Source organism: Mixophyes fleayi, chromosome 9, assembly GCF_038048845.1.
Source record: "Mixophyes fleayi isolate aMixFle1 chromosome 9, aMixFle1.hap1, whole genome shotgun sequence".
In the NCBI taxonomy this organism is placed as follows: Eukaryota; Metazoa; Chordata; class Amphibia; order Anura; family Limnodynastidae; genus Mixophyes; species Mixophyes fleayi.
This window is the reverse complement of record NC_134410.1, coordinates 61,934,472-61,947,080: the sequence shown is the minus strand read 5'-3', so window position 1 is coordinate 61,947,080 and position 12,609 is coordinate 61,934,472. Positions and strand designations below refer to the sequence as shown.

The window sequence follows — 12,609 nt, the reverse complement described above, 5'->3', positions numbered from 1 at the left end:
GTCTGCCTATATCTGGGGGGGTGATGGGAGAGGTTGAAAGACCCTGATATGTGGAGTGATATTATTGGTCTAAGACCTTATGTGATGCTTTGTCTATTAATTTTGTGGTTTTAGGGGATAAAATGCTTGCAAAAGTAATGTGAAATTACTGTTGTTCTATTTGAATTGAATGGTCTGTATTGCGCATACATAATAAATTGAGAATATTCTGAATAGACTTCGTATTTGGATTATTAAAAAATCCATATCATGCTATATTGGGACAATGAATAGAAATGTTCTGGTACACGGAAGGTCATAGACCCACCTGAGTCTGATTAATCAGTCTGAGGGCTAATCTGCTCCTATGTCATAGAGGGATATATTTAAAATGATCATTTACTAAAGGATCAGGCTGATACTAGTTCTTCTAGCCTTTCCGTTGGCCACATATTGTTTGAAATTATGTGCGTACAGGTTTTTTATAAATTGTTTTGCATTTATATTTCTAGATGTCAAATTGTTTTCTAGTTACTATTTTTATTCAATAAGCATTGTGATTTTCTTGTCATATTAAATCATAGTTAGCAATATTTAAAGAATTCACATGCCAGGTAGTCTTGGATTTTCTAAAGTTACATTTTGTGAAGGGAAACATTCTTCAGGAAGAGAAGTATCAGAGCACTAGGACATGCACTGAGACTGGAGGGAAGTAGGTTCAGAGGAAACATTGCTTCACAGAAAAGGTAGTGGATAAGTGGAATAGACTGGTAGAGGCTAATACAGTAGAGCAATTTAAACATACTTGGGATAGACATAAGGATATCTTTACAAAGAACTAAGGATTAAATAGAATTTTAGGTTACAATAGGTTAAAAGAATGGGCAGACTAGATGGGCCACAAGGGCATGCTGGGCTGCGTCACTGGGCCACATGCAGTTTTTTCCCAATAGGCTGCTGAGTCGAATCTTGCCCCCGGGCTAAAAATTGCCAGCCCTCCCCTAATGGGTCAAGCGGTTCCCATCTACCATCAAATTCAATGTTTCTATGAATTGTTTGGTTTATAGAAACGCTTTTTGATTTAGTTGGGATTGCTTTCATGGAACAGCTGAATGCTTACTAAGAATGTCGGATCTTAAACTAAATCTTAGCGTTGACATTTTCTCCTTCCCTTTCCTAGCTTCTAAGTGTTCTAGAATTCCCTTATACCTCTTTGCCCTAAGCATCTGCTCTCAGCTGAGTTGGTTTTATTTTCACTTTGTTTTTGTGTACTGCCCTGCATGCCGTTTCTGTTTTGTCCATGCTCTATGTACGGCGCTGTGGACCCTTTGTGGAGCCAGGGCCGGATTAAGGGAATGGAGGCCCCTGGGCTAAGGGGGCCTCCATTCCCCGTGAGGGCCCCCCCGTGATCCGAGCTGCCCCCCCCCCCGGCACTTACCTCCTTCTCCGGCACGCTGTACGCTCTTTACTGAGATCTCGTGAGAGTGAGACTCACGAGATCTCCTCAGTAAGGAGAATACAGCTCGCCGGGGAAGGACCGCAGTGAAAGTGCTCAGCAGCACTGATCGCGCCGGGGGCGCCCCCGCCCCCGACCGATCAATACTGCTGCTGAGCACTTTCAAGGGCCCCCTGGATGCCATAGGCCCCTGGGCTGTAGCCCAGTTAGCCTTATGGTTAATCCGGCCCTGTGTGGAGCCATATACAGATGATAATGATATGTTTAAAGAGGAAGCAGTTTTCCTCCAACAGTTTTCTAACGTTTGGAAATTAGTTTTAAACATTTCTGCTGCATTGCTCGCATCTTCTGTATAAAATGATATACTGTATAGAGTATATAGTGTTTATGAATGGTTACATTTTTGGTGCAAGGCTGTATTAAATGATAGGTATTTTCAGGTGTTGTCTTGCATGCTATCATATTGGCTAGTAAGCGCTCTTGTGAGCACGGCCCTCCATACTCTTTGTTTTCATGTCTGCATTTATTTTATATGTCCCTGTTTTATGTGTGTACTGTTTCCTTCACTGCCCGGCATAGAAAAAAAAAACTATGGCACCCTTATAAATCAACTACAATAAAAATAATAGCAAAGTGTTTCTTGTATCTATCTACACTGTTGGCAACTATAGCTGTATGATATGTAAGTTTATTTGATGATTAAAGTGTGTGTGTGTGTGTGTGTGTTTATTTAAACTGGTGAAAACAGGTAACTCTGGTTGCATTGGTTTAAAAGCATTTTTGTTTTCAAACATAAGCTTTTATTCCCTGTACTAGAAAAATAGTTAGACTGGTTACTATGAGCTACAGAACCTTTAATGCACAATTACATGTGCACATACAGGAAGCAACTTTTGAATCTTTATCCGATTAGCTGGATCTTTTCGGACGTTTAATGAAAGGCAAAACACTGTAGTTTCCACTTTAAGTTTTTTTATTCAGTTTCCTTTCATTTCAAGGGTTGGTTAACACGTATCTGCATTTTTATGCTTTTCACACATTAAAAAATGCACTAGAAGATCCCTGGATAGTTTTGCTGTGTTGCCCTCCCCAAGATCTTTACAAATTTTCCAGAAAACTGACCGCGCACATACTGGCAGCAGCCAAAACCCTCGTAGCCCTGAATTGTAAAAATAATTCCTCTCCATCTCTCTCTGCACTTAGGAAGCAGATCTGGCATGTTGCAGCCATGAAGGAGATAACCGATTACCTCTATGACAGGGGTCATACTTTCAACCAAGTCTGGTCCTCATTCCCATCCCTGTCCCCCACCCTTCCATGATACCCCAATGTGTAGTTAACGGTGTCTCTCCGAACTTACCAAACCTTCATCAGCCTTGGTCTATCTCTGTACTGCTTCTTCTCCAGTTATCCACATTATCCTAGTTCCTGCACCCTCCTCTCTCTCACTACTTTTACCCCGGTCTTCCTCCTCCACAATGGACTTTATTTCTGTTGTCTCTTTTACCATTGTTGATTGTAACTTCTAATAATTGATAATTTGCTAGTACCTCCTGTGTCTCATCTTTGATCTCCTAATAATGTCTGTTTACATACATGACTTGAGCATGCTGTGATGATTTCACTGCATCATTTGTGTCTTTTTTTTTTTGTTGTTTTTGTTCTTGCCACAGTTGCATTGTTCTGTTGTATTTTTGCATGACCATTCAAAATAAAGAACTCGTAAAAAATAAAAAAACGCATGAAAAGCGCAATAAAAGTAGGACAAATAGTCAATGGTGCCCTTCCCAGCCATGTGTTCTAAAATGACCTAATGCTCATACATTATTACACGCTATCAGTACAATTAAAAGTTTTGGCAAAACTGCAACTCATGGAAACATATTAAAATACATTACTAAAGCACATGCTAGTATTCATGAATTTATACCCATTTCCCCAGCATATATGTGTGTGGGAAACAACCCTGGAAAAATGTACGTTCTATGGAAATGTATGCCAGGATAAAATGTATCTGGCATGCCAAAGAAACCATAATAAAATATGTTTATATTTTACATACAAAAACACACAGACCAATATTTAAATTTCAAATGCAGAAAGTTACTTTTTATTATTTAAAACAGTGGATGTTTGGTCACTTTTCAAAATGCATTACTGAACAGTCAGCAGATAGAGATTAAAGCACTTCTATCAAGATTATTGTAACTATTATTATATACAGTGTTGCCTCCTGTTAAATTACACATTTAATCATTAAAAACATCAAAAACATGATATATTTGGCAGCAGGAAATGTGTTTCTAGAGACGTATAATGAAGTCATTCAGCAGTCTATTTTAGGAAGTCTGAAAGTAATGCAGTTGAACTCTGGCTTTTTTTTGTGAATGTGTGCAATACAGCAACACCGTTTCCTGATCTTCACCGTTAGTGCTGCTCCAGAAACACATCAGATGTGAAACCCACCACCAGATACAAGTGGTTTATGCTGGAAATACACATTTTTACACACACAATAGGTAAAAACACCAGTAGGTAATACTGTTTTGTTAATTTTAAAAAAAATACACAATTGGATTGACCATTACCATGGGGGTTGAAGTTAACTCCTCAAGGTCATTTCTTGCTAGGACCTTCTTTGATGCCCCCATTTTAATCTATATCCCAGGAGATCCAGTGATGCACTATTTTATATTACAAAGTAATTATCACCGATAACCATACTAAAATGGCAGTGAAATATTAAAAGGTGCAAATTTGACCAGGTATTTCTCTTCGCAGACTGTGGACATCAAGATTACTGAAAGTTCAGTTACAAAACTATCCATGGCCTTCAACTGGAGGACAAAAACAGTTTCTAATGGTGCAAGAAAAAAACAACCAATGTATTGTAACCCATAGCAGCCAATCAGAGAGCAGCTTTGAGCAGTCTACTGTAGTCATGCAAGCTGGCATCTGATTGGTTACTATGGATTAAAACATATAATCGCTTTTAAACACAACTTTATTAATAAGCCTCCTAAAGTATAGTTGAAAAATGTCTGACTGTTTCCTTATTAAAATAGCAATTTAATACTTTAAAAAGATCAACCGAACTGGGTAAACATCCATTTTATTTCTATCAAGTTGAAGAATCATAATTATTTGTACACTTGAGTAAAGATCACCTAAAGCATATGGATAATATATATATATATATATATATATATATATATATAGCAAATTATAGTCTATGCAGCTAAAATATATCCCATGACTAATGCTTCCAGGCAATATGTGCTAAGCATTTTTTTATAATTCAAACATTTTCTGTAGCATATAAAGTGTTATACTGTAGAATGTAGCAGAAATGTTAGGATGGATACATTAGATCGTGGCCATCTTTTGGATGCTAAATGAATCAAACTGCTCATTAACATCTAGTACATATAAGTGACAAACAATAGTATCTAAAGTTAACACAATTTTATTGTATTGTTCTTTGTCATAAATATTACTGCTCAGTTTCAGTAAATTATTCTTCATTGTATTTTACAGTGCATATATAAAATATTTTACAAATATCTAAAAGTTAAGCAAAATAAAAAAGCAGGTTATATCTGTAAAATCAGTATGAGCCGGAATATGTTTCAACTAAGTCCAGTTTTCTAAATAATTACAATACATCCAACATTTTTTTTTTTTTTATAAAATAGTGAACCTTTTAGGCTTAAACTAAATTTATAATATGTCTTCTACTTCCTGGTGTGCATTTGGACAATCTGAAAACAGAAAAATTAAATTGCAAAGTCTTACTGGCTCTTAATGTTTCAAAGAAGCCATTTTGGTTTAAGTACTGAAGTTGGCGGGGAATTTCAGAAATCGATTTGGGAAAGTTTAATGACTGGTAGTACAAATACCAAAGCTTAACATATAAACAAAAGAGTTTAGAATCTAAAAAAAAACAAGAATAAGAAGGGTGGGGATTCATACGAACTGAAATGCAAAGGCATTAAAGTGTGCAGTAAACGCACATAACTGGTGCATAACAGAGATATATTTAAGGCATGGTGTCGAAATTAGAGAACATTTCACATCAGTGAAAAAATTATTATATTATAAAACACACAATCTTAAGAAATAACAAGATTGCTACAAAGATAAGTGGCACTTTTGTACTAATGTGGCCAAATGTGGGCATTTTGGTTAAAAATCCACCTAGCAGCATTCATTATATTAGACACAATAGCGGGAAGGCACTCACTTTCATAGGAGGAGATAATAGGGTGACACAATGGGCAGAGGCCCACAGCTTGCCGTCACTGGTGCATTGTACGTAGCGCACATAAACATTAAAGTAAATGTTGGTGCTGCATAATTAGTAGCACTATATAAATTGATGATGATGATGTTGGTGCTCTGTAAGAAAAGTCTATACAGAAGTTTTCCAATTAGGTGATCATTGAGACCAAAGTTTAAATACTGGAAATGTTCAGGGGGCTGTTTCTAGTGAGATATCAATATAGAGGATAAAATAGACCAGTATGAGGCCTATGGTTTGCATGTGCATTCACAGTGTACATCCTGCACTTTTTCATCCATTTGGACATATGTTTGACTAGGCCTTTATTAAACTAAACTCATGCATTGTTACATGTGTTCCAAGCCAGTTCGGGTGCATTCCTTTGCGATACCCATATGTTCTTTTACTTATGATAGTTATTTATGGGTGATACTAGAGCTGTCTGTGGTACACTGCCCTGTACTCACCGGATGGATCTAAAAAACACATTGGTAATCATGAGTCATGAGGATCGCATTGTCAGCAATCATGATATTAACTTCTGATGCTAAGCAGAGCAGACATGTTGCCTGCTGCACACAGGGATCCTGAGTCATTAAGGAGAACAAAGCATAAAAAAAATGAGTAACTTTGCAGCTTTGCAAAACCATGTGGCAATGGAGGGGGAAGTAAATTTAAAATGTGGGGACAGATGTATAGTTGGGGTAGGGCATGTCCTAGATCAACTTTAAATATCAGTGTAAAAATAAAGCTATTTGTATTTGTGTGCTACATAAAAAAAACAGACAGTATTTTCCTTATGTACAAAATAATAAAAAAATTTGCCTTTGCACTGTAACTTGGTTTGTCCAGGAGCAAACTTTCTCCTTTGTTTTTTGCTCTTCTTAATGACTCAGGTCCAGTGGTGGAACTACCATTGGTGCGGTAGATGCAGGTCACCGGGGTCCATGGAGAAAATGGGGCCTGCTGCATGGCAGATGCAGAGGGTTAGGGGGCATGGTTCCATCTTCCCTACATCGGGGCCCACAGCTTGCTAGTTCTGCCTCTGCTCAGGCCCTATATGTTATTCCGGCAATAGAAATGAGTACAGCAAGCAATTACATGGAGGACCTCATAGTGAATAGCTGACTGTGTTAAGATCAGCTATTGCAGAGTTAACCTCCCACTAAATGCAGTCCAGGGCAACATAAGACGGATAGCTCTAGAAAGCTGGGTTACACACTGGTATCTGATTTTATGTTTAGAAACGCAAGTGAAACCACATGTCAAACACATTGAACTAACATTACTGGTGTTTAGGAGGTCACTGAGGGTCTCTCCATTGACCTCAATATGTTTTGCTTGTGTTAAATGCATTGAAAGGAGCAAGAAGCTTTCTGAAATCCCAAACTCTTGCAACACATCTAAACATAAGTAAAACGAATGATGGTGTACTGATAATGGAACAATGAGGTCAACCATCAACCCAGATTCCATGGGGCATATTCAATTGTTGGCGTTACAGCCAAAAGTAACGTGCCCGCGCACTATTACCATCATTACGGTAATAGTGCGTGTAAATACCAGTATTACGGTACTTTTCTCGCTGGATTTCAGCTCGCGGCTCCCTGAAATCCAGCTTACTATTACCATAATACCGGTAATAGTTTTTCCTGCCCTACGGAAACCGCAGACAATTGAATATGCCCCCATGTGTTGTATTAGCATTAAATATAGTAGCAAACACATGCAGGTTAGGGCCAGTGGATATGAGGCCCACCTGCCAGTGAGTATAATCTCTTAACTTTCTTCACAGTTGTACATTGCATCATCTTAGAACATCCTCCGGTAATCTAGTTTTCATATCCAATACATGGATTTATGAGACTTTTAAAATCTCTCATGTAATTCATACCTATAAATACATACAAACCAAATTATCCTACTTTACAGTGTATACTGCAGACCAGGTATCAATTTTTTTAGGTTTTTTTTCTCAAAGAACAATTCAGCACGGAAATGTACTGAAGTCAGACTGTCCTTACTATGAAACACATGCACTACAAAATATTTTGAGCATTGACATAGCTGGGAACACATTTTACACAAGTCAAATAAAAAATATCAGCAGCCTTAAATAAGTCCTGCAGTAAAGCCATTTGTGTTCACTTATGAATTTGTACACAGTCGTGTAATTAGTTGGTGTAACACGCCTTGGTTGAAACTTTAGCGGAGTAGTTAACTATCTTACCTCCTCTAAGGCAAGGTTTCCATCTATGATTGTCATTGCTTACTAGATATGAGCAGCTTCTATATATTGCAAAAAAAAGCATAATTTATTTACATCTTCAGAAATCTGACTTCTTCAAAATGAAAACAAATGTAACTCTACTGTTTCCAAAGGGTCACGAAAAGTGCTGATCCCCTCTTGTGGCAAAACAGTTTAATACCAGGCTCGCTGATAGACCAAATTATTGCAATGTTCTTCTAAGACAATGCTTGGCAAAATATATATAAAATTTCACTAACTTTACTATGCAGTAAAGAATTAACCACAAGGCATCATGTGAACTAACAGGTTGATTTCCACATGTGTTTTTTCCATAGGGCAGAAATGCACCAATTGTTGCCTAGTTATCTTAGCTCCAGCCACATTACTGTTAAGGAAACAAAGCCAATGTCACCCCCCTGCCATTGTATATTGCCATGTTTTTTTCAAATACTTTTATAATATAAGAAAACCCTTTTTTTATTGTTGTTTTTTTTTTTTTTTTTTAATTTTAGACCACAGCACTGGGCAAAAAGCTGGAGGAATTCAAATACTTAAAAAAAAAATTCCTCACATCAATACATGTTATGGGAGCCAACTAGTGGGAAAATATTATATAAAACTAAAGAAAACACACACAGACACACGTATTCTCACACTTTAGGGGGTATATTTACTAAACTGCAGGTTTGAAAAAGTGGAGATGTTGCCTATAGCAACCAATCAGATCCTGGTTATCATTTATTTGTACATTCTACAAAATGATAACTAGCATCTGATTGGTTGCTGTAGGCAACATCTCCACATTTTCAAACCCGCAGTTTAGTAAATATACCTGCAGTTTAAAAAATATACCCCTAGGAGTGAAATGTCGATAGATTTGTCCAAATAAACTGTTCAATATTGTCACCTAACAGAATTATATTTTGGTACAGATTAATAGAGTGATACAGACAGTATATAAATGAGTGAATGATATTTAAATTATATTCTTCATCTTACTACGTATATAAAGTACAGGTTTGCAGAAGGTTCAAGCCCCAGCTTTGGCACTTACAAAAGTAGTTTATTTACTGGTTTAAAGGCAGTCCATGCAATTTAATGCCTACATACCTTATAGTGTTATATACCATATTTACTGCTAACAACTACAAAATGTTAAGAACTGAATCCAACACTGGGATAATGGAAAGAACTATCGAAAGAAAATAAATAAGCAGTCAGAAAAAGGTACACCTGCTCAGAAAAGTATACATAGTAAAAGTAGATTGGGTAAAAATAAAAAAAATAATAATGGATGTGAAAAGCTGGTAAATGTAATTTATTAACCATTAGACCGTGAATCTCTGACACTTTTCATGCATCCAAGGTCTACCTCCATCTGGAAAGGGTCCAAAGTACACACGGGGCCTGATTCATCAAGGCACGCAAACTCAGCGCAACTTGGATTTCTTAAAAAATGAATAAAAGCCGTCTCTGCGTACTCCCGTATTCAACAAGGAATGGATATGAAGATAAGTGCACTGATAAATTCCAATATAGGTCTGCTGTGCTCTATAACACAAGACCCTTGATCACCATTGTTGTGTGACAGGATCATTTAGCTTATGAGTCACTTTTACCTTTGCAGTCTGGCTGGGCCGACTGCAATTGTAGACTTAACCTCATGTGTCAAACTCCCATTGTCCAATAGATTGTAAACTTGCGAGAAGGCCCTCTTTGTCTGTTTTACCCAGTTTGTTTATTAGTTTACTATGTTTGTCCCCAATTGTAAAGCACTACGGAATATGTTGGCGCTATATAAATGATGATGATGATGATGATATGTCCAATATGTGGAATATACATTCACAAAAGAACGCACACAAAAAACAAAACAAAAAAAAAAACTATTGAACAATGTTACCAGTTAATAATACAAGCATTAATAACAAAACAGTTGAAACCCCCCCCAAAATGAAAAATAAAATAAAAAAAATTGCCCCATTAAACACATTCGGATGATCTTAATGTCTACTGACACGCGTTATAGCATGCATACGAGACTGTCATCACTAGTACTCAGACTAGCCCTGTAGCTGGAGCAAGAGATATGGAAGAATAACAAGTAACTTGGAGATGCCCAAAGCTTGATTCCGATGTGGCTGTGTGTGCTCGAGCTTGGCAAGCCCTTACTGTACACTGACTATGGGCGAACTTTTCCCTTCCTGCCCACTCCTAAAAATAGTAGGCTGTAGTAAGAGTGCTTTGCCTACGTAGATGCACTGAACGTTGCTGAAATTATTTGCATATATGGCCTGGTTCTGGGCATGTGAAGAGTGATTTTGCGGTCGATACGCACAAAATTGGCAGATACGTGCCTTGATGATTTTCATAATGTCAAAAAAAGATTAAAAGATAATGTCCTAGTTTCTATTTATTTTCTCAGCTCACTTGTTGCAATGTGTTCCTAAAGTGTAGCTGTAAATGTCAGAAATAGAGGTTTAATCAGATTCTGACATTTTTCTAGCCAGGTGTAGAGAAAGAAGGTAAATATCTGGTTATTATAGGCAAGACTACTTTATTCCTTTGCAATATGGTTCATAAATGTCTCCTGTAAGTTCTTGTTTCTCCCTAACTGTATGTATTCTACCAGAGGAGTGTATGGACCCCCCAGCACTACAAAATATAAACGGTCCAATATGAAAAAGGACATATGTTTTAGTATTTCATATTTACAGAGCTGTAAAATTTTCCACAATGCCGCACAATAGCGGACCACGTGTTTTATCACACTGAAATGCAGACGGACAGCAGATCTCACAGTACAGAAGACTTCTGTGTGCACAGAAGAAGCAGCCCCCTACTGCCAGGCATTTGAAGAGTAAATCATAAAACCAGTACGAAAACAAATCAGTCTGTACCAATAAAAATTACTTTAAGAAAACATCATCTTGAATATGCAAAATTCAACAATGTTTACTTATAAATGTGAATTTCACAAAATACTTCTTCATGTGGGACAAACTTGTGTTTTAGCTATACATTTAATTTAAAGTGTCTGTATTGTAGAGTCTGGTGCTAAACTAAAGAGAATGTGTGTAATAATCTAAAAAGAAGAGAAAAAGAAAGACTAATTAGCAAAATCTCAAAGTGCAAATTTCAACATTGCACCTGACTGAAAGGAGTGAAGAGTGTGACAGTGTGTCATCACCAAAAACAAAGAATTGCAGAGTATATGAAAGTGGAACATTCAAACCGGGAATCTTTATTTAAAAAAAAAACCCCATGCAGCAATTCTCATTCACACATAGGAACATTTTAAGTAGAGAATGACCGGTATAGAAAATATACCTTAATAAACGTTCATGTCAGTTAAACCCGTTGGCCAATTAATGGTGTCACTTTATAATTCTTACTGCATTAATATGCAATATTTGTACAAAGCATAAACATTCACATCTTTAATTAAACTTTTATATTATATTATCAACTACTTGGCTCCCTAGCAATTTGCAGTTTGATTCAGAGGCATTTCCAAGTTTTAATGGAAATCAGAACTGTGCTGCAACTACAACATATCTTAATGATCACTATTTGCATCAACCATGTTTCAACCCAGACATATTATGTGCTGGGGATTGTGCCATGTGCGTGTTAGGGCTCAATAAACCATCTACACATGAGCATCAGTCACAGGGCTACCAGGGAGAAGTTCTCCGTTCACCACACTGTCCTGTGTCTTCTCCTTCCCTGCCTCCACCTGTTCTGTCTTCTTCAGCTCTCTCTCATGGATCAGGGGAACAGACAGGAGAACTAGTGCACCGACTAGAGGAGGGATGCCAGCAAGGTAAAATGCCAAATCATAACTTCCACGATAATCCCGCAGCAGACCTATAGTATGAGAAAGGAGATTGATGCTCCTGGAATGTCACATTAGAAATTCCTTTAGCTCAGCACTTGTATATATGACGTACTTTAGCATTTTGCCATCAATCTTCTAACAGGTAGTGAATCTATCAATTTTGATCAGGTATAGCACCACAGCATCACCTTTACTACTGTCATAACCCAGTTATGTTCCTGACTGTTCCCATTTGTGCAAGGGCGAAACCCTAATCTTTTACGTCTACTAGGACCCATCAATCGAGCAATTTGCAAATATACGGACTCCTGTGGTTGTAGGAGTCCCCTGTGTGTCAGTGATATGCTCTAATAGCATATTGTGAGCTAGTACCTTTAATATATGATCTATTGCAAGACAAGTAATATAGACTGCAGATACACCAAACTGCATGAAATAAAATTCTGGTGAATTTATCTTGATTCACTACAGATTCTTTTCCATTATACCCACTGAAAATTGCATTTCATCAGAGTTGTCACTAGTTGCTAGTACAGAGGCGGTTTCCTCATGAATATTGGTTCATCCTAAAAATGACTGCCTCCATTCTGAGTAAGTGACAGGTGTACTTTAAACAAATAACCTCCCTGCACTACAGAATTAATCTTATTAGTGTACGCAACATTGCTGCACCTCCCAAGGTTATCTAGTCTTGCTGAACTACAGAATTCTGTGCTAATGAGGAATACATATACATAGAATTACTATATATAGTCTACATGTAAGCATCATCTTTAAAATATTCAGCAATATAAGGTATT

General features: G+C 37.2%; 1 protein-coding gene across 1 annotated transcript in view; it reads right to left on the bottom strand.

Moving 5' to 3' along the window:
• Positions 1-11,183: 11,183 nt before the first annotated feature.
• SLC16A2 (solute carrier family 16 member 2) overlaps positions 11,184-12,609 on the bottom strand; it is a 154,004-nt gene continuing 152,578 nt past the window's right edge. Inside the window, exon 6 of the mRNA XM_075184426.1 lies at positions 11,184-11,838. Within this exon, the coding sequence (XP_075040527.1) occupies positions 11,621-11,838 (218 nt within the window). The 3' untranslated portion in view covers positions 11,184-11,620. The remainder of the gene's footprint in view (positions 11,839-12,609) is intronic.